Source organism: Canis lupus, chromosome 16 (genome assembly GCF_011100685.1).
Source record: "Canis lupus familiaris isolate Mischka breed German Shepherd chromosome 16, alternate assembly UU_Cfam_GSD_1.0, whole genome shotgun sequence".
NCBI classification, from domain to species: Eukaryota; Metazoa; Chordata; class Mammalia; order Carnivora; family Canidae; genus Canis; species Canis lupus.
The window spans coordinates 22,138,287-22,165,519 of NC_049237.1; the positions used below are offsets into that span (position 1 = coordinate 22,138,287).

Genomic DNA, 27,233 nt, shown 5'->3' on the forward strand with positions numbered 1-27,233 from the left:
GTATGAGTTCTAGCAATCTTGGGGTGGAGGCTTTTGGGTTTTCTATGTAGAGTATCATGTCATTGGCGAAGAGGGAGAGTTTGACTTCTTCTTTGCCAATTTGAATGCCTTTAATGTCTTTTTGTTGTCTGATTGTTGAGGCTAGGACTTCCAGTAATATGTTGAATAGCAGTGGTGAGAGTGGACATCCCTGTCTTGTTCCTGATCTTAGGGGAAAGGCTCCCAGTGCTTCCCCATTGAGAATGATATTTGCTGTGGGCTTTTCGTAGATGGCTTTTAAGATGTCGAGGAAAGTTCCCTCTATCCCTACACTCTGAAGAGTTTTGATCAGGAATGGATGCTGTATTTTGTCAAATGCTTTCTCTGCATCTAATGAGAGGATCGTATGGTTCTTGGTTTCTCTCTTGCTGATATGATGAATCACATTGATTGTTTTACGAGTGTTGAACCAGCCTTGTGTCCCGGGGATAAATCCTACTTGGTCATGGTGAATAATTTTCTTAATGTACTGTTGGATCCTATTGGCTAGTATCTTGTTGAGAATTTTTGCATCCATGTTCATCAGGGATATTGGTCTGTAATTTTCCTTTTTGGTGGGGTCTTTGTCTGGTTTTGGAATTAAGGTGATGCTGGTCTCATAGAACGAATTTGGAGTACTCCATCTCTTTCTATCTTTCCAAACAGCTTTAGTAGAATAGGTATGATTTCTTCTTTAAATGTTTGATAGAATTCCCCTGGGAAGCCATCTGGCCCTGGACTCTTGTGTCTTGGGAGGTTTTTGATGACTGCTTCAATTTCCTCCCTGGTTATTGGCCGGTTCAGGTTTTCTATTTCTTCCTGTTCCAGTTTTGGTAGTTTGTGGCTTTCCGGGAATGCGTCCATTTCTTCTAGATTGCTTAATTTATTGGCGTATAGCTGTCATAATATGTTTTTAAAATCGTTTGTATTTTCTTGGTGTTGGTAGTGATCTCTCCTTTCTCATTCATGATTTTATTAATTTGAGTCTTCTCTCTCTTCTTTTTAATAAGGTTGGCTAATGGTTTATCTATCTTATTAATTCTTTCAAAGAACCAACTCCTGGTTCTGTTGATCTGTTCCACAGTTCTTCTGGTCTCGATTTCGTTGAGTTCTGCTCGAGTCTTTCTTAACTCTCTTCTTCTGCTGGGTGTAGGATCTATTTGCTGTTTTTTCTCTAGCTCCTTTATGTGTAAGGTTAGCTTTTGTATTTGAGTTCTTTCCAGTTTTTGAATGGATGCTTGTATTGCGTTGTGTTTCCCCCTCAGGCCTGCTTTTGCTGCATCCCAAAGATTTTGAATAGTTGTATCTTCATTCTCATTAGTTTCCATGAATCTTTTTAATTCTTCCTTAATTTCCTGGTTGACCCTTTCATCTTTTAGCAGGATGGTCCTTAACCTCCACGTGTTTGAGGTCCTTCCAAACTTCTTGTGATTTAGTTCTAATTTCAAGGCATTATGGTCTGAGAATATGCAGGGGACGATCCCAATCTTTTGATATCGGTTCAGACCCGATTTGTGACCCAATATGTGGTCTATTCTGGAGAAAGTTCCATGTGCACTTGAGAAGAATGTGTATTCAGCTGCATTTGGATGTAAAGTTCTGTAGATATCTGTGAAATCCATCTGGTCCAGTGTATCATTTAAAGCTCTCGTTTCTTTGGAGATGTTGTGCTTAGAAGCCTATCTGGTATAGAAAGAGCTAGATTGAAGTCACCAAGTATAAGTGTATTATTATCTAAGTATTTCTTCATTTTGGTTATTAATTGATTTAAATATTTGGCAGCTCCCACATTCGGGGCATATATATTGAAGATTGTTAAGTCCTCTTGTTGGATAGATCCTTTAAGTATGAGATAGTGTCCCTCTTCACCTCTCATTACAGTCTTGGGGTAAATTTTAGTTTATCTAAGGATGGCTACCCCTGCTTTCTTTTGAGGACCATTTGAATGGTAAATGGTTCTCCAACCTGTAGGTGTCCTTCTGGCTAAAATGAGTCTCTTGTAGACAGCAAATAGATGGGTCCTGCTTTTTTATCCAGTCTGAAATCCAGCGCCTTTTGATGGGGTCATTAAGCCCGTTCACGTTCAGAGTTACTATTGAAACGCATGAGTTTAGTGTCATCATGATATCTATTCAGTCCTTGTTTTTGTGGATTGTTCCACTGGACTTCTTCTTAAAGGGGAATTTTAAGAGTCCCCCTTAAAATTTCTTGCAGAGCTGGTTTGGAGGTAACATATTCTTTCAGTTCCTGCCTGTCTTGGAAGCTCTTTATCTCTCCTTGCATTTTGAATGAGAGCCTTGCTGGATAAAGTATTCTTGGTTGCATGTTCTTCTCATTTAGGACCCCGAATATATCCTGCCAGCCCTTTCTGGCCTGCCAGGTCTCTGTGGAGAGGTCTGCTGTTACCCTAATACTCCTCCCCATAAAAGTCAGGGATTTCTTGTCTCTTGCTGCTTTAAGGATCTTCTCTTTATCTTTGGAATTTGCAAGCTTAACTATTAGATGTCAAGGTGTTGAACGGTTTTATTGATTTTAGGGGGGGATCTCTCTATTTCCTGGATCTGAATGCCTATTTCCCTCCCCAGATTAGGAAAGTTTTCAGCTATGATTTGTTCAAATACATATTCTGGCCCTCTCTCCCTTTCGGCGCCCTCTGGAACCCCACTTAAACGTAGGTTTTTCTTTCTCAGGCTGTCGTTTATTTCCCTTAATCTATCTTCATGGTCTTTTAATTGTTTGTCTCTCTTTTCCTCAGTGTCCCTCTTTGCCATCAACTTGTCTTCTATGTCACTCACTCATTCTTCCACCTCCCTAACCCTCGTCGTTAGGACCTCTAGTTTGGATTGCAACTCATTCAATTGATTTTTAATTTCTGCCTGATTAGATCTAAATTCTGCAGTCATGAAGTCTCTTGAGTCCTTTATGCTTTTTCTAGAGCCACCAGTAGCTGTATAATAGTGCTTCTGAATTGGCTTTCTGACATTGAATTGTAATCCAGATTTTGTAACTCTGTGGGAGAGAGGACTGTTTCTGATTCTTTCTTTTGAGGTGAGGTTTTCCTTCTAGTCATGTTGCTCAGTGCAGAGTGGCCAAAAACAAGTTGTATTGGGAAAAGGAGAAAAAGAGAGGAGAGAAAGAAGGAAAGAAAAAAGAAAAAAAAAGGAAGATAATAAAGAAAAAAGAGAAGAAAAAGAGAAAGAAAAAGAAAGAAAAAAAAGGAAAAAAAAAAGAGGAGTGAGGGAAGCAAACAAATCAAAAAAAAAAAAAAAAAAAAACCACGGGGGAGTATCTTCTGATTCTCTATACTTTAAGTCCCTTGACTTCCCCTGGAACTTGTCCGTCTAGCTGGTCTTCTGGGGGAGGGGCCTATTGTGATGATTTTCAGGTGTGAGCACTTGGAGGAGCTGCTCTGCCCCCTGCCTGGTGCAGGGCTCAGTGGGGGTTGTTTACCCCGTGAGGCCGCAGGAGGAACAGCCCCAGTGGCGGGGCCAGCTCTGCAGCCCTGGAATTAGCTCCCGCAGGAACTACGGAGCTCTCTGTCTGCAGGGCCTGGAGGCTCCGGGGCGGGGCCGCTGATCTGCTCAGCTCGGGGCAGGAGCGTCCTTGCTGTCTTGGGCCCTCCCGGCCTCTGCCTGTCCCGGGCGAGGCCGGATCCTGGGCTGTGTCCCGGCGCCCAGTGCTCTGGGACCTGCGCTGTTGGATTCGCGCTCCCGGCCGCGCAGCCCCCTCCACGGAGCCGCCGCCCGAGCCCCTCCCAGCTGCTCCCGGGGCCGCGCAGCCCCCTTCGTGGAGCCTCTTCCTCTGCCCAAGCCCCTCCGAGCTGCTCCGGGTCCCGCCGTGCGCTGCAGCCCTTAGGGAGCTCGGCGCACTCTCCCGGGGCGCAGGTGCCTGTTAGTGTCCCCGGGAGCCCAAGGGCATCCCCGCCCTCCTGGGTCCTGCTCCAACTCCCTGCGAGCCCCTTTCCGCCCGGGAAGGTCGGTGCAGCTCCTGCTCCTCCGGGACGGGTCTCTCCTGTCCTGGGGACACTCGCCCCGGCCGTAGCCCAGCTCCTCGCGGGGCCCCTCCCCCTTGGAGGCCTTTTGTTTCTTTATTTCTGTTTTCCCGTCTTCCTACCTTGATAGAAGCGTGAACTCTCCTTACTGTAGCATTCCAGCTGTTCTCTCTTTAAATCTCAGGCCGAATTCGTAGATTTTCAGGATAATTTGAAGGTTATCTAGGTAATTTGGTGGGGACAGGTGATTTGGGACCCTACTCTTCCGCCGTCTTGCCCCTCCCTCTAACAGCAAATAAATTTTTAGATAATGAACTGGCTTTTCACCTTTGAAAGACCTGATGAAGATAAATACATCCAGGTTTGAATAGTTATCTTCTACACCCTTGAGATAAAAGAGAAGATTCTTGGGAGCCTGGTCTGGAGAATGCAGTAATCAAGTAATTTAGTGCCATGTACTAACCGACAACCTACGCCCATTTGTCTGAACCAATCCATCAATCACCTGACAATTTATTTTAAGAGTCACATAGTTCAGTTTTGTCACCACCAGACCTGTAATAGAAATACTGTCATAAAGCTTACAAAAAACTACTTTCAAGAAAAAGGCACAGACTAGCAAGGTCAGGCACAAAGCCCATGATAGAAATCAAAAGAGAACTTTTGAAGCTCTGTGATAGCAAAGGCTTGTCTAAGCATTTAGCTAGCAGATGACTCCTTCTCAGTTAACAAATGGATATGAAGTTAATATCTGAATTAATAATGATGGATCATCAGGACCAATAAGAATTTAATCATTAATTCATCATAATTTCAAAATTTTAAAGCATATATAAACTGTTACATTAAAGTGATAATACTAGAATCATCTGTAATGAATACTTTATATTCCAATAATAATAATATAATTACAAGGGTATACTTTTCTTAGGGATGAGCTGCCTGGGTTCAGGTATACTGCAAGTATGAGACCTAAACAAAGACAGGAGTGTATTCTTACTTACCTGGAAGACAGACAAAATCCTTGTATTATAAACACCCTATTTTGGTGTACCTGAAAGAGTACTAGAAACTGGAATCAGTTATTCATCTAATTTTATTCCATTTATCCTATTTTTCCATCTATACACTTGGTTAATATCATATCACTAGCCCTTCATTGCACGAGACTGGTCTTCTCAACTACATGGTAAGCTTAAGCTTTCTTAGGGGGTAGTTTGTTTCTTACAGAGCTCTCAATATGACATTTTATAAATAGTCCTAACATTACTATGTGATACTCTGTGGACTTACTTTTTGCTTGAAAGTTAGAGACAAATGTGACTAAATAATATTAAGCAAGGGGCAGAATGGGAAATGGGTGGTCATGAAGAAGACTATGTGTACCCCAGAGGAGCAAAACAAGGGCTCTGCATAATGTCAGGAATTGTCTAGGGAAAAAGAAGAAAGAAAATGATGTATTTTACTTAGAGAAAAATCAGTAACAGGAAATAAAAGAAATTCAATAGAAATGTATTAGAAACTGGGGATATGTTATTGGTAAAATTCACAGAGAGAGGGTATTGGAGAAGGGGGAGTGAAGATCAAAGGGAAAGCTATAAAACAAGCCTCTTCAAAACAGTTGTCTATATATTTTCTGCCTGTATGCCTTTTTTAAAAAAGAGTTATTTATTTGAGGTCGGGGAGAGGAAGAGAAAGCGCCTCAAGCAGACTCTCAGCTGAGTATACCCGATTAGAGGCTTGATCTCATCACCCTGAGATCAAGACCTGAGCAGAAACCAAGAGTTGGATGCTCAACCAACTGTGCCACCCAGGTGCCCCATCTGCCTATGTGTCTTTAACTCTTAGTCCATTTTGGTTTCCATACCTGCTACTCTACTGAAACTGATTTATCAGTAATTTCCTTATGGTGAATTCAAGTGATACTTTCCAATTCCTATCCTATCCTATCCTATCCTATCCTATCCTATCCTATCCTATCCTATCCTACTTAACTTCTTACAAATTGACATCTGTAGCATCTCATTTCTCTGTCTCTCTGGTTACACTGTTTAGGCTCCTCAGGCTCCTTCACTGTCTGTTCCTCTTAGAATACTTATGAAGTATCTGTTCCCCTAGCTCTATCTTCCATCTTTTCCTCACTCTACTCTGAGTGACATCACTTATTTCAATGGCTGAAATCAGTAACTATTTTTTGATGCCTCTCCAGCTCTGTATTTCTTTTTTTTTTTTTTTTAAGATTTTATATTTATTCATGAGAGAGAGAGAAAGGCAGAGGGAGAAGCAGGCTCCATGCAGGGAGCCCGATGTGGGAGTTGATCCCAGGTCTCCAGGATCACGCCCTGAACTGAAGGAAGTGCTAAACCGCTGAGCTACCCGGGCTGCCCCACCAGGTCTGTATTTCTAGGTTCCCTCCTCAGCTCTGGAACTGAATATCCATAACTGTTGGATATATTCATGTATTATTTATTATTCCAAAGACACTTTGAATTCAACACTACAAACTGAACTCTCTAGTCAAACTATGTTTCTCCTTTTCTGTTACTCCTACTATAGTTCAAGCTAATCTGGCCTCTATGATTCTGATTTAATCGGACTCCAGTCCTCTCTATTATATAGTCCAACTAATCTTTCTAAAATATTTATCTGATCATGTAACATCCCATTTATACCTTCTGATAACTCCACATTGCTCTACAACAAAATCTCAGCATTTTATTTATTTATTTATTTATTTATTTATTTATTTATTTATTTATTTATTTTTAAGAGTGAATTCTTTTTTTTTTTTTTTTTTTTTATTTATGATAGTCATACAGAGAGAGAGAGAGAGAGGCAGAGACATAGGCCGAGGGAGAAGCAGGCTCCATGCACCGGGAGCCTGATGTGGGCTTCAATCCCGGGTCTCCAGGATTGTGCCCTGGGCCAAAGGCAGGCGCCAAACCACTGCACCACCCAGGGATCCCCAAACTCAGCATTTTAAAAAAGATTTTATTTATTTACTCATAAGAGATACACAGAGAGAGGCAGAGACACAGGCAGAGGGAGAACAAGGCTCCCTGTGGGGAGCCCGATGTGGGACTTGATCCCAGGACCCTGGTATCATGCCCTGAACCAAAGGCAGACACTCAACCACTGAGCCACCCAGGCGTCCCAAAATCTCAACTCTTAAATATAATTTTCTAGGCTCTTTTATCTGCTTTGAATATCCTTTATTCTCCACTGACACTGCAGTTCCTTAAATGTGTTGTGGTCTCTCACAACTAGGCATCACGCTGGTTTCTCCTGTTTCAATTCTTTGTATGACTAACTTTTATTTGTCTTTTAAATGTAGGCTTAAATATCACCTACTTCATGAATTCTTCCACAATCTCCCCTTCTCTTCCTGAAGCTCATTTAAGTGTTTCCAATTTGTACTTTTTGTAGCATCTATTAAGCTGGATTCAAATAGTTTGTTTTGATTTTGTTTTTGATCTCTTCAGATAAAGCATAAACTTTAGGGACTGTATCTTGCTCACAATCATGTCACGAGTGTATAACACTTTGAAAAACGGGCAAAGTCCTAATCTAATAGATGTATTCATTATGGATTTTCTTCCCAGTATGGTCCACTGTATCAGAATGGTAGTTTCTTTGCCAAAGTTCAGCTGATAAAGAATGCTTGGAGTACTTTTACGTGTCTGTCTGGGAGTCATGAAATGGTGAGAATGTTGATATTTTCATGATTTTTCATGGTTTGTGGGAATAAGGAAGAATAATTGAAAATGTTAGAAAAATTTCAAATAGTTACTCTAACTATAGAAGATAATTAGAGAGTCTCATATTTTAGTTAAAACAATAGCTGGAACCAGGGGAGCACAATAAGAGAGAGAAGGTAACCATTAGTTCTTACCAAAGCAGGGTGTTAAAGGGAAAGAAAATAAGCTATTGTGTAATTGCTATGTATTGGTTGAGAATGTAGAGTTAAAGAATATCTCTCCAAAACTGCTTGTTTTAAATGTCTAGTAGGGGTGCCTTGGTGGCTCAGTGGTTGAGCATCTGCCTTTGGCTCAGGCCGTGATCCTGAGGTCCCAGGGTCGAGTCCTGCATTGGGCTCCCCACGGGGAGCCTGCTTCTCGTTCTGCCTATGTCTTTGCCTCTCTGTGTCACTCATGAATAAATAAATAAAATCTGAAAAAAATAAATGTCTAGTAATTAAAAAAAATCACAAAATAGAGTTTTAGTGTTTATTCAATTAATACTTTAATGGAAAAAATACTAGTATAGCTGCTACTATCTTCACAATCTTGAGGAGGATTTTTAACCTTTGAGCCTCAGATTCTTAATTTAAATAATGGGGACAATATCCTCCTATGAAGCTGTGATACTCAAATATACAAAATATCTTAAATACTATATCATACTAATAAACCAGTCATTTCTGGTGAATATCACTGAAGTAAACTGGCTTATTAATAAGTTTGCCAACCCATTTCCTATCTCTTTGCTGTATGATGCTTGGATCAAGAAATGACTATTCTCCTAGATGTTAGATAAAAAGCAGTGCTCTGTAAGGATTTTTTAAAATACAGGAATAGTCATGCAACAGAGAAGGTTATAAACATACCAGCAGTATTATAAACTTTAGAGTTATTAGATATTTATTAACGCTTCAATTTCTTATAATGGTCACTAAAAACCTTTGGGATAAGCTTCTTTGGCTGGGATGGAAGTAGAAAAGGAGGCGTAAATGGAGATTGAGGCTTCAGAACTCTTAGTTCTGAATGACTTTTTTTTTTTAAAGAGGAAGTGGTTTTTCTTATTCTTCACTCTTAATCAGGAAATACTAACTGAATTGTTCCATATGGGTAAAAATTGTTAGGCTATTTCATAGCTGGGAAGTCTTGATGAAAGGCTTAAATGTAAATGATGAGCATCTGATAATGGAATGAGCACCTAAATATGCCATTAACTAAATAGGAGAGGGGTTTTGTGTATGTGTACAGTGTGTAAATATTTATAATAAAAAGAAAGTGGGCTTTAAAGGAGGGAGTTGCCAGTCATTACAATCTCTTTAGAATATTTACTTGATTGATTTATCAAGAAAGTAGAAGCCCTGTGTCTTCCTGCCTTAGGCAATACTATCCAGCACCCCTCTCCACTGCCCACTGTTGTCCCTTTAGGAGCCAAGATATCAGAAGTCATGATGTGGTAGGGAGCAGTGATAGAGCATCTGAGCACCTGAGAAAAATGGAAGGGACCCAGTACAGAACAATTACTGGAAGTCTTTGGATAGGAATCTTTAATGCTAAGAAGTTTATATAGCGTGAAAACACATGAAAAAAAGAATGGTGGGCAATCTAAGTTTGAAGCTCTAATACAAACTGATGCTAAATATTCAAAGTTCACAAAATTATTTCCTTGTCAATATTTGTCCTTTTTCTTCAGTTATCTGAATGAGTCAAACTCAGTCCAATATACTTAAACTGAGGGAGAGGGCAACAAGATAGGAAAGCTGGTAAGCTGGAAACAGCATCTCTCTTTGTATTGCCTCTGTCAAATGTTGAATGCAAGAGTATTTTTCTCTCTTCCCAGGCTCTGGGATGGAGTGGGTGGAAATCCTGTGGCTCAGTATTCAATGAAATGGTTTTGCCAAAGACAGCCATGCCCTTTATAGAGATTTTAGAGAAAATGAAAAAGTAAGCCAAAAGAATAGGAATTGTGCTGGGGAAACAACCGTGCAATGTGAAATTTAATTTCAAAGGGTTGTTTCCTACAGAGACAAAGCTAGCTGAAAGAACCAGTGTGGGGCCAGCATGTACATACCTGCTGCTTTGGCAGAGGCCAAAGTGGTTGACTTATAAATTAGAAGCTGTAATGGCTCCATAGGGAAATAAAGACAATACAAGATATCTGACCATGTAAGAACATGGATAATCTAATATCAATGATAGTCTCCATTTCTCCTGTTGTTTTGTAACTCAAAGTAATGTGTACATTTTAGAAGGATGCTGCAACCTCTTTGTAATCTTTGGATTTCAGCTAAGTCCACACCTTTTTCTGCAAAGGTGATATATCAACAAAGAGAACTCTGGTCCAAGGTGAAGCATCCCATGCTCTAATATTCCTTACCTAAACTATTACAAAAGCAAGAAAACAAAAGGGTTTGTGTAAGATACGGTTCTTTCCAATGTAGACATCTAAAAAAAAAAAAAAAGGCTCCAGTAAAGAACAGAACAAAAGAGAATTATAAAAGTTTTCCTTACAAAGCTGCTCTGGCAATATGCAAAATGTTGATATAATAAAGTACACTCAAAGTCCTTTGGACTGAGTGGACTCCTAAGGAAGGGTGGTTTTTAAAGCAAATCATTCTTTCAATTTTATTATATAGGGCATTATTAGAGCATTTGAAATGTTTAAAATAAAAATATATGAAATATATTTCCAATTAGTGATATCTCCATTCCAAAGCATTTTATTATCTCAATGGTGCAAGTGTGGGTGCCATCATACAGGGAATGCTACCTGACTCAGTACTGTAGATGTTATAGCAAAGGAAGGGCTCTTTCCCAGAGAAAAACACATATGAAAAGGTAGCTATAGAAGAGTATAAAATGTATAAGGGCATGTGTTTGTACACTAAAAACAAATAGTTCAAAATGGATGGGAACTTTCTCTTCAGATATACAAATAACAGTAAGTAATGTGGCGAGAAGAGGCTCTGATGAGACAGATATTGTTATAAATAATTGTTGGGAATAAATGTTGGTTCAGCCTCTTTGGAAGGAATTTAGAATTATGTCTCAATAGTTTTAAGCAGTTCCTATCCTGTTCCTATGACCCGTGACACTACTAGGGCTCTATCTTCCAGATATAAACAGATACGTGCACAAATACACCATAATTTTAACTGAAAATCAACTGAAATGAGGGTATGTTTGAAAATGGGAAAAAGATGAAGTTATGGTAAATCTACTTAATGGAAAATATACTATAAGCAATTAAAAATGAATGCTTTTGTAAACTTTATTAAGGAGAGAGGAAAGAATTAAAACCATATGACTTACCATATCACAGTCACTAGATACCAGATTGACCAAAAAATATGCTTCTGAAAAAAATTTTAATTCAAGAATGCTTATAAGTAAAAAAAAAGATGCCAAAACTATATGTTATAGTCCAACTATATCTAAAAATATTTTCCTAGAAGTGATGTCAGTAAGATGGCAAAATAAAAGTCTCAGTTCTTGTTCCCCTACAGAGACACAATTTAGCCATGATATATGCATCAAAATGCCTTTGTAAAAATTTCAGAATGCAATGAAGAGGTTGCATTACTATAGGAGAGCAAAAAGTCAAGAACCACACTGAAAGATAAGAACAATTTTACTTTACCAGTGTCAGCCTCTCCCTGAAACTGCCACAGGTCAGCACTACAAGAAAACACCCTGACCCTTGACTACTCCCCTCAGGGTAGAGTGAAGAGTGGGAAAAAATGAATAATTAAACAAATAAAATAAAATGATCTGGCTTTTTTAAAGGTTTCTCAAGGAATGGTTTCTGGCTTGTCTGGCTTGGAATTCTGAGTGAACCGGCATAGATTAGATGCCTGGACGTTGCTGAAATTAAAGGAAAGTTGTGGGTGGCTTACTGCAGCCAGTACGGCCTGCTAGAGTTTGGGAGAAAAGTGCACAACCTAAGGCTTCTCTCTCAAGAGGGAGATATAGGTGTGGAGTGCATATCTGGCATTCTTATCAGAGGGCTGCCCACGGGAAATGGTATCTGTCTTGCCTGACTTGGGGTATTGATGGGAGCTGGCATACTCTGGATGCGTGATTGTCACTCAGAAGAAGAGGGAGCTGAATGGCTTGGTGCTATAAAACCAGAGCATTTGCACTGCTACAAATAAACACGAGAGAGCAAAAATTACTAGTGCTTAAAAAAGAAGAATGCAAGATTGTTCTCCTGAGAAACTGCATGCAGAGGCACAGAGAAGTTGCATACCTCAAAAAAGTTTTAGAGGTCCCCAGAATCTTAGCCAAGCAGATTGGTAAGGGTCTTCCCTATACAAAAATGGTCTGTAAAGATGAGAGATGTAACTTTAGATGTGCAGATCCCAAAACAGTGTTATTAGACAAATGAACAAACAAACAGATATGGCCTGAACAGAAAATCAAAATAAACCTCCAGAAACGAACTCTAACTAAGAAACGGTATATAACGAAAAAACAACAACAAAAAAAAAAAAACAACAACAACAAAAAAAAAAGAAACGGTATATAACGTATCTGATAAAAAGTTCAAATTAACCATCATAAAGATGCTTAATGTGCTCAAGAAAAAGATGTGTGCACAAAATGAGAATATTAACAAACAGATAAAAATATAAAAAGGAACTAAAGAGCAACTTTGGAGTTAAATAATAGAATAACTGAGCTAAAAAAATCACTAGAAAGGTTCAACAGCAGACTGGAGCAAGAAGAAAGGATAAGCAAACTTGAAGACAAGAAACTTGAAATTCTTCAAAGAAATACAAAGAGAAAAAAGAATGAAAAAGAGTGAAGAAAGCATAAGAGACCTATTGGACACTATTAACTGGACCAAAATCTACATTATCAGAGTCCCTTAAAGAGAAGGGAGAAAGAGACAGAAAGCATACTGAGATAAATAATGGCCAAAAATTTCCCAAATCAGGAAAGAAATAGATATCTAGATTCAGGAAGCCCAAAAGTCTCAAATCTAGATAAACTTACAGACAACTACACCAAGACACATTATAATCAAAAAGTCAAAGATGAAGAAACTTTTGGAAGTAGGAAAAGAGTGACTTTAAATATACATGGACTCTCTTAAGACTCTCAAAGGACTTCTCAGCAAAAACCTTGCAGGTCAGGAGAAAATAGCATGATACATCCAGAACAGTGGGAAACAAACAACCTGCAAACCAACAAATTAGTACTTTACTCAACAAATTAGTCCTTTAAAAAATGAAAGAGAGATAAAGATTTTCCCACATAAGCAAAAATTGAGGGAATCGGACATGCTTTACCAGAAGTGTAATGAAAACAAAACAAGAATTTGAAATGAGAGAAAGTGAAACTGTAACTTGAAAGCATATGAAGTAAAAATCTCACTGGTAAAGGTAAATATACAGACAAATACAGATTAATGTAATACTGCAGCTGTGGTGTGCAAATCACATATAACTACAGCATGTAAGTTAAAAGAGAAAGGTATCAAAGAATAACTTTAAACACAAAGCTTTGTCAAAAGAATTCTGACATCAGTATCATAAATTGTGCATGTTGTGGTCGGCAGTGAAAGTGTATGTTTTTGTATATGACTGAAGTTAAGCTGTTGTCATCTTAAAAGAGACTGTTAGAACTATAAAATATTTTATGTAAGGCCCATGGTAACCACAAAGGAAATATATACAGAAGATGCACAACAGAAAATGAGAAAGCAATAAAAACATGTTTCTACAAAACATCAACAAAATGCCTAAGAAGACACTGATAGAGGAAAAATGTGTCAAAAGGCCACAAAAGAGACAACACTTTACAAAATGCTAGTAGTAAGTCCCTGACTATTAATAGTTAAATGTAAATGGATTAAACTCTCCAATCAAAATAGAGAGTTTCTCAATGGATAATAAAACAACCCCCAACTACGTTGTCTATAAGAGGCTCACTTTATATTTAAAGGTATATTTGAGTTAAAGCAGTAATTAAAGAAGCAGAAGCCAGAAAAACAATATGAAAAAAAATCAGTGAAACAGAATTTTTTTTTTAAGTAGGTACGCTCCATGCCCAAATTGGAGCCCATCAAGGGACTTGAACTCAAGACCTGAGCTGAGATTGAGTCAGATGCTTAACCAACTGAGCTACCCAGGAACCCCAAGAATTGGTTTTCTGAAAAGATTAATAAAACTGACAATCCTTTAGATCCACTACAAATAAATAATATCAGAAATGAAAAATGAGGCATTACAATTGACACCACAGAAATTAAAAGGATTATAAAAAACAACTATGAGCAAATTGGACAACCTAGAAGACAGGATAGATTCTCAGAAAAAAATACAATCTGTTAAGACTGAATCATGGGGCAGCCCTGGTGGCACAGTGGTTTAGTGCTGCCTGCAGCCTGGGGTGTGATCCTAGAGACCCAGGATCGAGTCCCACGTCGGGCTCCCTGCATGGAGCCTGTTTCTCCCTCTACCTCTCTCTCTCTCTGAATAAATAATTTTTTTTTTAAAAAAAGACTGAATCATGAATAAATAAAAAATCAAAACAGATGTATAACTAGTAAGCAGATTAAATCAATAATAACCTCCTCCCCTCCATGAAGAAAAGTCCAGGACCAGATGGCTCACCCATAATTTCTTTTGAAGAAGAGTTTTAAAGAATAATTAATGCCAATTCTTCTCAAATTCTTCCCCAAAATTGAGGAGGGAACACTTTTAACTCATTTTATGAGGTCAGCATTATCCTGATACCAAAATCAGAAAAAGATACACAAGAAAGCTACAGGTCAGTATCTCTGAAGAATATAGATGCAAAAATCCTCAAGAAAATATTAGCAAACCAAATTCAACACTACATCAAAAAGAGCACACACCATGACCAAGTGGAATTTATTCCTGGGATGCAAAGATAATTCAACGTATGAAAATCAATTAATATGATAAATCATATTAACAGAAAAAAGGTTACAAACCACATGATTATCTCTCAATAGGTGTAGAAAAAGCATTTAATAAACATTGAAGACTTTTCTTTAAAAAGGTTTTATTTATTTATTTAAGAAACAGAGATAGCAAGAGAGGGGAGGAGAGGAAGCCCAATGTGGGGCTTGACCCCAGGACCCTGGGGGGTCCAGTATGCCGCCCAGGTGCCCCAAAGCTTTTTTATGATAATATTCAACAAGGAATAAAAGGAAATTACCTTACTATAATAAAAGCCATATATGAAAAGCTCACAGCTTACACTATACTCAATGGCGAAAAACTGAATGTTTTTCTTCTAAGATAAAAATAAGACAAGGAAGCTCACTCTTGCCTCCTCTATTAAGTTCTGAAGTCTTAGCCAAAATGGGTGAGAAAATGAAATAAAAGCCTTCCAAACTGGAGAAGTAACATTATCTACTCACAGATGTCATGACCTTATATATAGAAAACTCTAAAGATACCACAAAAAAACCTGTTAAAACTAAGAAACCTATTTATTCACCTGGAAAAATCAGGTGCATTTCTATATACTAATAATGAACAACCCTGAAAGGTAATTAAGAAAACACTTTCACTTACAATAGCATCAAAAACAGTAAAATATTTAAGAATAAACTTAATAAAGGAGGGGAAAAAAACTTATGCACTGAAAGATACAAAACATTGCTAAAAGAAATTAAAGAAAAAAAACAAATAAATAGAAAGACATTTCATGTTCATGCATTTGAAGGCAATAGCGTTAAAATGTTCATACTCCCCGAAGTCACCTACTGATTTAATATAATCTCTATCAGAATCCCAACGGTATTTTTTACTGAAATAGAAAAACCCTCCTTGAGATTCATATGGAACTGGAAATGATCCTGAACACTCAAAGCAATCTTTAGAAAGAACAAATTTAGAGGCCTCACACTTCCTGATTTCAAGATATATTACAAAGGTACAGTAATTAAAACATAGTATTGGCATAAAGACAGAATCACAGACAAATTAAACAGAAAGGAGACCCCAGAAATAATCCTATGCTTATCCAGTAGTAAACTGATATTCCATACAGTGCCAAGTGCAGAAGGGGGAAAGATGATTGCTTCCACAAGCAGTACTAGGGAAATGGGTTTCCACATGCGAAAGAATGAAATTTCATTTTTATCTTATATCATTCACAAAAGTTAACTCAAAATAAAGTCTCAAATGTAAGATGTGACACTCTAAAAATCCTAGAAGAAAACATAATGGAAAAGCTTGTTGGCATGGACAGTGGAAATGATTTCTTGGATGTGATACCAAAAGGACAGGCAACGGAAGCAAAAACGGACAAGTGAGACTACACAAAAGTAAAAAGCTTCTGTACAGCAAAGGAAACAAGGGAGTAAAAAGGCTACCTACAGAATGGGAGAAAATATCTGAAAGCCATGTATTTGATAAGGGATTAATATCCAAAATATATAAAGAATTCCTATAACTCAATAGAAAAAAACAAAACAACACAAAACAAACGGAACAACAGAGAATAAGAAGTACTCTGACATGCATATGGAGACATTGGAACTGCTGTGCTCTATTGGTGGGACTTGAAAATAATTCAGCCACCATGGCAAACCATATAGACCTCCTTCACAAAATAAATAGAACTACCATATGATCCAGTGATCTCACTTCTGTGTTACCCTTATCAATGGGAATTGAAATCAGGATATCAACGAGAGATTTGCACTCCATGTTTACTTCATCATTATTTAAAATGACCAGAGGTGGAAACAACATAAATACCCATAGGTGAATGAATGAAGTAAAAAAAATGTAGTATTAGCCCTAAAAAAGAAGGAAATTCTGTTATAGGCTACAACATGGATGAACCTTCATCACATTATGTTAAATGAAATCAGCCAGTCATTGAAGGACAAATATTACTTGTTTCCACTTATATCCAACCACATTGAAACAGAAGGTAGAATGGTTGGTGCCAGGGACTGGGGAAAGGGGGGAATGGGAGGATTACTGTTCACTGGGTATTATTTGTCATGCAAGGTGGAAGATTTTTCTTTTTTTAAAAGATTTTACTTATTTATTCATGACAGAGAGAGAGAGAGAGAGAGAGAGAGAGAGAGCAGAGACACAGTTAGAGGGAGAAGCAGGCTCCATGCAGGGAACCCGCTGCGTGACTCAATCCCGGGACTCCAGGATCACACTCTGCGCCAAAGGCAGGCACTAAACCACTGAGCCACCCAGGGATTCCCCCAAGATGGAAGATTTCTACAAACATATTGTACAACATTGTTCTGATAGCTAATACTATCCACTGTGCATGCAGAAATTAATTGAGGGTAGATCTCATGTTATGTGTTTTTGACCGCAATTAAAAAAATAAGATTTTTTCCTATCAGTCATCATTAAGGGGCAGTGGTAGCAACTGCCTTGCCACCTATTTGCCCAAATTCCAAGCTGCCCTTCACAGTTAGAGCTGAAATCCTGTTTGGCCCTGGGAAGCAGTGGACCTTATTCCAGTCAACACACATATTTTCATGTCCACATACACAGAGCTAGGGAAGTAGAAGCTCCAGGGATTACCTTACAAAGGCTAGAACACACAAACTTGATCCCAAACAGATTTCCAGATTCTGGGATCAGAAGAAAGGATCCAGGCAGGAAATGGTCTGATGGAAAACTTACCCAGATAATTTGGATTATATACTTGAATGAAAATGTGTTTTTAGATTTAAGTAAGATCTAAATGAAGGCAAATCACTAAATGAAGAGATACTGTTACATAGCAATAGTGAGGGACATAAATGAAGGATCTAACTAATCTATAGTATAAATAACCATTGAAACAAGTGCTGCCACAGGTCTATATCTACATAGACTGTATGCAGTCTGACTTAACCTATATTTTAAATTTCTAACTGAACACAAATGGAATATAGTTCTGATCACAGGCACATATACACTATTTATATATATTTAATATATTCTACAAAATATATATAACATATACCTTAAAATATTTTGTGCAAAATACTTTATATTATATATACAATTATACATATATAATTTCTAAAGTAATTTTTTAACCAGAAACAAAAACAAATCTGAAAAAGAATTTAGACATCAATTAAATAATTTTTAGGGTGTCTGATGTAGCCTCTGTGCAAAGTAAATATTTCCTGGATACCTTCTCAAATCATTTCATGAAGTTTTCTGGGCTTCATTTATTTAACTTATGTTTACCTTTTGCAAATAAAGGACTGTTCCCTTTAGTACAGCATAAAAAGTTTTCCATCCTCGCTTTCCTCTTGGAGCTAGAAAGGAGAAAAAAAGGAAAATTTTATTTGACAGAAAATAGCATTTTAGACAAAATTGAAACAATCAACATGGTGATTGTGTTTCAATGTTCCTGGTTTATTAATATCCAAAATTAGTAACAATGAGAACTAAAATTTTCTTGAGGCTTAACTTTGTAACAGGCAATATTCCAAACATGTCTTCCATATATTGTCTCACTAAATCCCCACAATAATCCTTTGAGGTAGGTATTATGACTCTTGTCTTTTTATAAAACTGAAACAATGATACATAATCCACCCGTGGTCACATAACTAGGAAGAGAAGCCAGAATCTGAACCCAGAAGCATGGCTCTATAGTCTGCACTTGAGTAGACAGAACTTAAGGACTGGGAAAGCAGTGAGACATTCTGGAAATACATATTAATCCAAGAAAAGCTTAAAAGTCTCATTGTACCAGATCATTTATAGCCCTGTCAAAGTTTCTAGAAAACATTAAAATCTCAGAATATAAAAGAACTCCTGTTGGCATTTCCACACACACACCCACCAATTGGATTATAACTTTAATTATTACTATTCTTATGGCAACCTGTGATACCTCAGTTGCAGATCTTGCCATACTATAATACAATATTTTTGTTTAATGTCTCTCAGGAGACTATGAATGACTTGAGAGCAGGTATCCTTCATTTTTATAATTCACAGTATCTGGCACAGTGTAAGGCAGACATTAAGTACCCTCATAAAAATTCTCCAAATTAATTTTATTTCAGAAATCCTTACATTCTTTTTGTTTACATTTTCTTGGAGTAAAAAGTAGAATTTCCCTATTGAGATCTATCTATCTATCTATCTATCTATCTATCTATCTATCTATCTATCTATTCTTAATCTTAATTAAAGTATGTAACTGGAAAATGTTACCCGAATGCCATTTTTCTAAACATGTCTATCCAAATAGGGAGGGAGGACCACTTATTCTTATTTCTTTATCAACTATTTGGCTAATTTTATACTGTCTTTAACTTGGATACCTGATTAAATTAGGAAATACATTATTCTTAAGCAAATCCTTTAAATCTCCTTTGACTGAAGACTCAAGAATCCTTAGGGTTGGGAACTGTGTGAATATCCACCTGCAGAACACAGGTGCCCTTGCCAACACCATACTGATATATTCACCTGGCAAAAAAAGACTCAAAACATCCACTCTGCAGGTTTCCAGGGGAAATTAAAAAAAAAAAAAAAATCATCCCATCTGTTTTCACTATGCAAGGATGTACTCAAAAATAAATGATCATCAACAGTACATCATTATCTCCTTTATAAAGAAAATCTAGATAATTATACATATATATATAACATAAATATTGACTATATTGTTCAAAGATGTCAAATTCTGATATACTTAATGTGAGAACAGTACACACAGAAGTGACCACAGGCTGCAGGAGTTGTTGCAGAGCAAACCAAAGGCAGCAGCATGGTGTGCTGAAGGCACCTGACCAGAAAGACCAGCTGGTTTCTAGTCCTGTCTTAACACCCATCTCACCCAAAACCCCTAACTGGGGAGCTCCTGACAATCCAACTTTTCAAAGCTTTGGATGCTTCATTTAATAACATGGATAATTTACCTAAGTTAAAGCAAATACTAGCTAATGGTGGAAAGTAACTTAGAAAAACCCTTTTCTTTTTCCCTGTTTCTTTCTTTCTCTCTCTCTCTCTCTCTCTCTCTCTCTCTTTTTTTGCTTTTTTTCCCATCATATTTAATCCCCATCACTTCCATCCATCCCCCCACCCAAATCACCTCTGGTAACCATCAGTTTGTTCTCTATATTTAAGAGTCTGTTTCTTACTTTGTCTCTCTTTTTTTCTTTGTTCATTTGTTCTTTTCTTAAATTTCACATATGAATGAAATCGTATGGTATTTACCTTTCTCTAACTTATTTTGCTTAGGATCACATTCTCTGATCCATCCATTTTGTTGCAAATGGCACAGTTTCATTCTATTTTTATGGATGAGTAATATTAACAGTGCGATTACTGGGTCCTAGGGTAGTTCTATTTTTAATTTTTTGAGAAACTTTCATGCTGCTCTCCACAGTGGCTGCACCAGTTTGCATGCCCACCGACAGTGAGTGAGGGATCTTTTTTTTCCACATTCTCACCAACACTCATTCTTTCTTGAGTTTTTGACTTAAGCCATTCTGACAGGTGTGAGATGATATCTCATTGTGGTTTTGATTTGTATTTCTCTGATGACTAATGTTGAGCATCTTTTCATGTGTTTATTGGCCATCTGGACGTCTTCTTGGGAGAACTCTCTGTTCATGTCTTCTGCCCATTTTTTAATTGGGTTGTTTTCTGGGTGTTGAATAGGTTCTTTATATATATTTTGCATACTAACCTTTTATTAGATATGTCACTTGCAAATATCTTCTCCCATTCCATAGTTTGGCTTTTAGTATTGTTGATTGTTTCCTTTGCTGTGCAGAAGCTTTCAATTTTGATGTAGTCCCAACTGTTCATTTTGGCTTTTATTTCCCTTGCCTCAGGAGAAATATCTAGAAAAATGCTGTGTGTGATGTCAAAGAAGTTACTGCCTGCACTCTCTTCTAGGACTTTTATGGTTTCAGGTCTCACATTTACATCTTTAAGCCATTTTGGCTTTATTTTTGTGTATGGTGAAGAAAATGGTCCAGTTTCATTATTTTGGACATAACTGTCCAGTTTTCACAAGACCATTTGTTGAACAGACTTTTTCCCATTACATATTCTTTCCTCCTTTTTCATAGATTAACTGATCATGTGTTGTGTGTTTATTTCTGTGTATTCTATTTTGTTCCATTAATCTATGTGTCTATTTTTGTGCCAGTACCACACCATTTTCGTCACTGCAGCTTTGTTAACATAACTTGAAGTCTGGATTGTGATGTCTCCAGCTTTGCTTTGCTTTTCAAGATTGTTCTGGCTATTCAGGGCCTTTTGTGGTTCCACATAAATTTTAGGATTGTTTGTTCCAGTACTGTGAAAAATGTTAGTAATTGGTTTTTTTTTTTATTTTTTTTTTTTTTTATTTATGATAGTCACAGAGAGAGAGAGAGAGGCAGAGACACAGGCCGAGGGAGAAGCAGGCTCCATGCACCGGGAGCCTGACGTGGGATTCGATCCCGGGTCTCCAGGATCGCGCCCTGGGCCAAAGGCAGGCGCCAAACCGCTGCGCCACCCAGGGATCCCTTTTTTTTTTTTTTTTTTTTTTTTAAATGTTAGTATTTTGATAGGGATTTGCATTAAATCTGCAGATCGCTTTGGGCAGTACAAACATTTTAACAGGATTTGTTCTTCCAATCCATGAGCATGGGATGTCTTTCTGTTTCTTTGTGTTGTTTTCACTTTCTTTCATCGGTGTTTTACAGTTTTAGAATACAGGTCTTTCACTTTTTAGTTAGGTTTATTCCTAGGTATTTTATTATTTTTGGTACAATTATAAAGGGGATTGTTTTCTTAATTTCTGTCTGCTGCTTCATTAATATTGTATAGAAATACAACAGATTTCTGTACATTGATTTTATATCCTGCAACATTAATGAATTTATTTATCAATTCTAGTAGGGTTCTTTTAAAAAAGATTTTATTCATTTATTTATTGTCGGGAGTGGGGAGACAGAGAGAGAGAGAGAGAGACAGAGAGAGACAGAGAAAGCCTGCACAAGTGGGGGGGGGGAGCGGGGGGTGGCAGGCAGAAGGAAAGGCAGGCTTCCCACTGAGCAAGGAGCCTGATGAGGGACTAGATCCCAGGACCCTGGGATCATGACCTGAGCTGAAGGCAGTCACTTAACCAAGTGAGACATCCAGGGCTCCCGAGTTCTAGCAGCGCCCAGTTTCATTATTTTGGACTTTTAGGGATGTCTATGTAGGGATTTCTATGTAGTCTTATGTCATCTGCAACTACTGAAAGTTTTACTTCTTCCTTGCTCTTCTGAATGCTTTTTATTTCTTTTTGTTGTCTTACTGCTGTGGCTAGAACTTCCAGTTGAATAAAAGTAGTGAGAGTGGACATCCTTATCCTCTCCTTCACATAAGTGAAATGCTCTCGGTATTTTTCCTGTTTAGTATGATGTGAGATTTTCATATAAGGTCTTTATATGCTGAGGTATGGTTCCCTCTAAATTACCTTGTTGAGGGCTTTTTAAGAAAAAATCATGAATGGATGTTATACTTTGTCAAATGCTTTTTATGTATCTATTGAAAGATCATATGGATCTTATCCTTTCTCTTATTGATATGATATACCATGTTGATTCATTTGCAAATACTGAGCCACTCTTTCACCCTGGGAATAAATCCCACTTGATTTTGTTCAATGATTTAATATAATTAATGATTTAATATATTGTTGTTGTTTAATGATTTAATATATTGTTGGATTTGGTTTGCTGGTATTTTGTTGATGATTTCTGCATCCTCAGAGATATTGGCCTGTAGTGTGGTTTTTGTTTTTTGTTTTGTTTTGTTTTTGTAGTATCTTCCTCTGGTTCTCTTATCAGGCTAATGCTTGTTGTTGATCTTATAGAATGAATTTGGAAGCTTTTCATCTTCATCTATTTTTTTTTTTGGAATAGCTTGAGAAAAATCGATGTTGACTCTTCTTTATATGTCATCATGATAAATACTCGTTAATCCCCTTGCCCTATTTCCCCTATTGATTCATCCCACCCCCACTCTGGTAAGCATCAGTTTGTTCTCTATAGTTAAGAATCTGTTCCTTGGTTTGTAGGTCTCTCTCGTTTCCTTTCATTGTTTTCTTTCTTATATTGTGCATATGAGTTTGTCTTTCTCTGGTTTATTTCATTCAGCATTATACTCTCTACCTCCACCTACATTGTTGCATATGGTAAGATTTAATTCTTTTTATGGCTTATGTATATACCACATCTTCTCTATCAATTCATCAGTTGATGAACACGGGCTGCTTCCATTAATTTGGTTATTATAAATAATGTTGCTATCAACATAGGGTTGCATATATATCTTTGAATTAGTGTTGTTATATGTTTTAGGTAAATTTGTGATTATTAGATTATAGGGTAGTTCTATTTTTCAGTTTTTGAGAAAGCTCCATACTATTTTTCACAGTAAGTTCACATGTCTATGTTCCGGTCAACAGTGCAGGAGGGTTGTTTTTCTCCACATCCTCGCCAACATGTTTTTCTAGTGTTGCTGATTTTAGCCATTGTGACAGGTGTGAAGTGGTATTATACTGTTGTTTTCCACCCTTGGTCTTATTAGATAAGATAGTACATTTATATTGAAAGTAATTGTTGATAGATGTGTACTTATTGCCATTTTCTTACTTGTTTTGTGGTTTTTCTTATTCTTTTTCTCCTATCCTATCTCCTCTTGTTCTCTTTCATGGTTTGCTGGCTTTCTTTAGTGAAATACTTGGATTTCTTTCTTGTTATTCTTTGCATATCTATTACTGGTTTTTGATTTGTGGCTACTATTGGTTTGTATATAACATCTTCTGCATATAGCAGTCCATGCTATGTTGATGGTTGCTTAAGTTGGAACCCATTCTTTATGCCTCTCACCCCTATGTTTTAGGTATATGGTGTCATATTTTACATCCTTTAATTTTGTAAATCCTTTGAGTGATTTTTACAGACACACTTATTTTTACTGCTTTTGTGTTTCCTACGTTTCATACTCTCAACTTTCAGTCTTTCCCTTTCTTTCCACTCAAAGGATCCCCTTTAATATTTCTTGTAGGGCTGGTTTAGTTGTCATGAACTCCTTTATTTATTTATTTATTTTTTTGTTGTTGTTTTTCTGATAAATTTTAGCTGTCATTCTGTTCTGAATGATAGCCTTGCTGGAAAGAATATTCTTGGCTGAAGATTTTTCCTTTCAGCATTTCAAATATACCAGGCCACTGCCTTCTAGCCTATAGAGTTTCTGCTGAAAAACCTGCTCATTTTCTTATAGGGTCTCCCTTATAAGTAATGTCTACTTTTCTCTTGGTGTTTTAAAATTTTTTTCTTTGCCACTCTTCCTATCTTCTTTCACGTGACGACTTCTTTACATTTAGTTATCGACTTTGTCAGTCTCGGGCTTGTTTTCTTGGGTTATTTATGCTGATTTGAGTGTTACCTAGTTGTATCCGTGGGAGACAGCGAGCTTTGGTTCCTCGTACTCCGCCATCTTCAAGAAAACCCATTGTTTTTATAGGACTATCAGAGTCCTGGATTTTAAAGGCTTTCCCCAAAATTCTAAAACTAGTTTAGAGGCATCTTGAGATTCCTTCATTTCAAAGATCTACAAACCTATTTTATACTTTTCAAGTAGAAATCTCTAATCCATGAATCCTTGTAAATGTTCCCCCCAAATTTTAATAGCTCTTTATCATTACCACACCAAGCCTACTAGAATCAGATCCCAAAGAACCTTCCAAATGAAATGTGATCTTAAGTTACTATGGATGACAAATGCTTAAGTCAATGAGCATTAACTGCTTGCATTCTCTACTTTTTCATCTCCTACAGAAAGTTAAAACTTAAAATCTTGTTTTTGATCAATTATATTGTAGTTGTTTAAGTCTTTGAGTAAACAATCAATTCTCCTAACAGATGACTAGAAGCAAGTGCTCAACAGTATATAATTAGTGTGTCATAAAAGCACTTCTTTAAATGATTTTACATGTATTAATTCATTTAACTCATACCACAATGCTAAAAATAAGGTATACTGTTACCTCCACTTTACATATGGGACTGTGAGTGCAAATGAATGGAACTCAGGGAAGAAAGAGACTACTATGCACTAAAGCAGGCTGGGGAGGCTCTCGAGAGGCAATTTCAACTGTCCTGATCCTAAAGCCACACACATAGTGCTGCTATGGCTCTTGCATCTGTGATAAGACTTGCCATGGGAAGCACATGGGTTAGAGGTCAATGAACCAGGAGCATCCTCCTCATAATGACTGTAGAATGAGTTAAAACTGATTTCATAACTCTAGATTACTAAGTACAGAAGACCAGGGAAAGAGTTGTAACTGTGGTTACATAATAAACATGATAGAAGGAATAAGTGAGTTTGGAAACCCAATGTTTCCTACTAAAAGGCTTTAAATTATGAAGGTGATAGGGAGTGGGTAGATAGACTTTTAAAATACTTGGGTTTATACTGTGAAAAGATGTTTACTGACCTTGATCAAAAGACACCACTCTAAGCACTAGACTATGTTTTCACTGCCGTTTTTAATATGCATACTCAAAACCTAAAGATACTTTCTTTCTTTTTGAAAATACAAAGATCTTGGAGTATTTTATTCTAATCATCTGCCTCCAGTCTTACATGATAATGGTACCTGTTACTTTATTTTTTTAAACACTACCAAAAGGGATATCATTTTTCTATAAACTGCCATTATCTATTTAGATTTACTCTCCTCTTTACTATTACCTGTATTCATTATCACTTTCTTTACCTTAGATTTTTTTTTTGAGGTAAAGATTTTTTTTTAAGATTTAATTATCTATTTAAATATTTTATTTATTTATTTTTTATTTGCGAGAGAGAGCCAGGGCCAGAGCACACGCAGGAGGAGCAGCAGAGGGAGAGTGAGAAGCAGGCTCCCTGGTAAGCAGGGAGTGCGATTCAGGACCTGATCCCAGGACCCTGGGATCATGACCTGAGCCGAAGACAGATGCTTAACCAACTGAGTCACTCAGGTGCCCCTAAAATTTATTTATTCATTAGAGAGAGAGAGAGAGAGAGAGAGAGAGAGAGAGAGAGAGAACTTGAGTAGGGCAAGGAAGCAGAAGGAGAGGGAGAGAAATCTTCAAGCAGACTCTTTGTTGAGCCCAGAAACTGAGGTGGGGCTCCATCGCAGGACTCTGAGATCAGGACTTGAGCTTCAAAAAGAGTCAGATGCTCAGCTGACCGAGCCACCCAGGCACCCTGAGGTCCCTTTCAATTAATTCTTTAAATGTATACTTATAATTTCCTTTAGTGAGGGTAATTTTGTAAGTAAATCTTTTTCTATTTTTGTTTATATAAAAATGTCTTCATTTTATTAAAAGTTCTAGGTTGAGGGCAGCCCGGGTGGCTGAGCAGTTTAGCGCTGCCTTGGGCCCAGGGTGTGATCCTGGAGACCTGGGATTGAGTCCCATATTGGGCTCTCTGCATGGAGCCTCCTTCTCCCTCTGCCTGTGTCTCTGCCTGTGTCTCTCTGTGTGTGTCTCTCTCTGTCTCTCTCATGAATAAATAAATAAAATCTAAAACAAAAAAGTTCTAGGTTGGCAATTATATTTTCTTATGAAGATATTATTTCACTATCCTTTGGTTCCCTCCCATCATTGTTGCAATGCCTATCTTGAGCATATTAGGTCTAAAAAGAGGTTTCTTTAAAATGATGCAGATTGGTGTTCTTTGGGTTTTCTGTGTATTATTTCCAAGCACCTGTAGTCATTAGATCTTTAAATATTGTCTGTCCTCCATTGTTTTCACTATTGTAACCTGACATTTTAAACTTCTCATTCCCTTCCACAGGTTTCTTAACTGCTTCTTCATATTCCTTTTGTCCTTCTGTGCTAAAAATTGTGTAATTTTATTTCCAATATTCCTTCAACCTCCAGATCTGGAGATACTCTGAAGGTATAGCAGCCGGAGGTTTAGCTTCCTTCCCCAGATTTGTATTCACGCACTTGACATGGCTCACAGGATTTCACTTTCATTGTTATAGTCATTCATTCTTAGGGAACATACCTCAATATCATAAAAGCCATAAATGAAAAGCCCGAATATCATTCTCATTGGGAAGAAGTGAGAGGTATTCCCTTAAGGTGAGGAGCATAGCAGGGATGTCCACTGTCACCACTGCTGTTCAACATAGTACTAGAAATCCTAGCCTCAGCAATCAGACAACAAAAAGAAATAAAAGGCATCCAAAGCAGCAAAGAAGAAGTCAAACTCTTACTCTTTGATCACGTGATACTTTATAGGGAAAGCTCAAAGGACTCCACCTCAAAATTGCAAGAAGTCATAAAGGAATTCAATAAAGTGGGGGATCCCTGGGTGGCGCAGTGGTTTGGCGCCTGCCTTTGGCCCGGGGTGCGGTCCTGGAGACCCGGGATCGGGTCCCGCGTAGGCTCCCGGTGCGTGGAGCCTGCTTCTCCCTCTGCCTGTGTCTCTGCCTCTCTCTCTCTCTGTGTGACTATCATGAATAAATAA

General features: G+C 37.6%; 1 protein-coding gene across 4 annotated transcripts in view; it reads right to left on the reverse strand.

Moving 5' to 3' along the window:
* The window catches only part of PSD3 (pleckstrin and Sec7 domain containing 3), a 594,054-nt gene that overhangs the window by 73,759 nt on the left and 493,062 nt on the right, over nucleotides 1–27,233 (reverse strand). For all 4 annotated transcript variants that reach the window (XR_005371404.1, XM_038559855.1, XM_038559856.1 and 1 more), the window contains one exon: nucleotides 17,946–18,016. Coding sequence is in view for 3 of the 4 variants with exons in the window: in XM_038559855.1 (XP_038415783.1) it covers nucleotides 17,946–18,016 (71 nt within the window). In the remaining variant the exon portion in view is untranslated. The remainder of the gene's footprint in view (nucleotides 1–17,945; nucleotides 18,017–27,233) is intronic.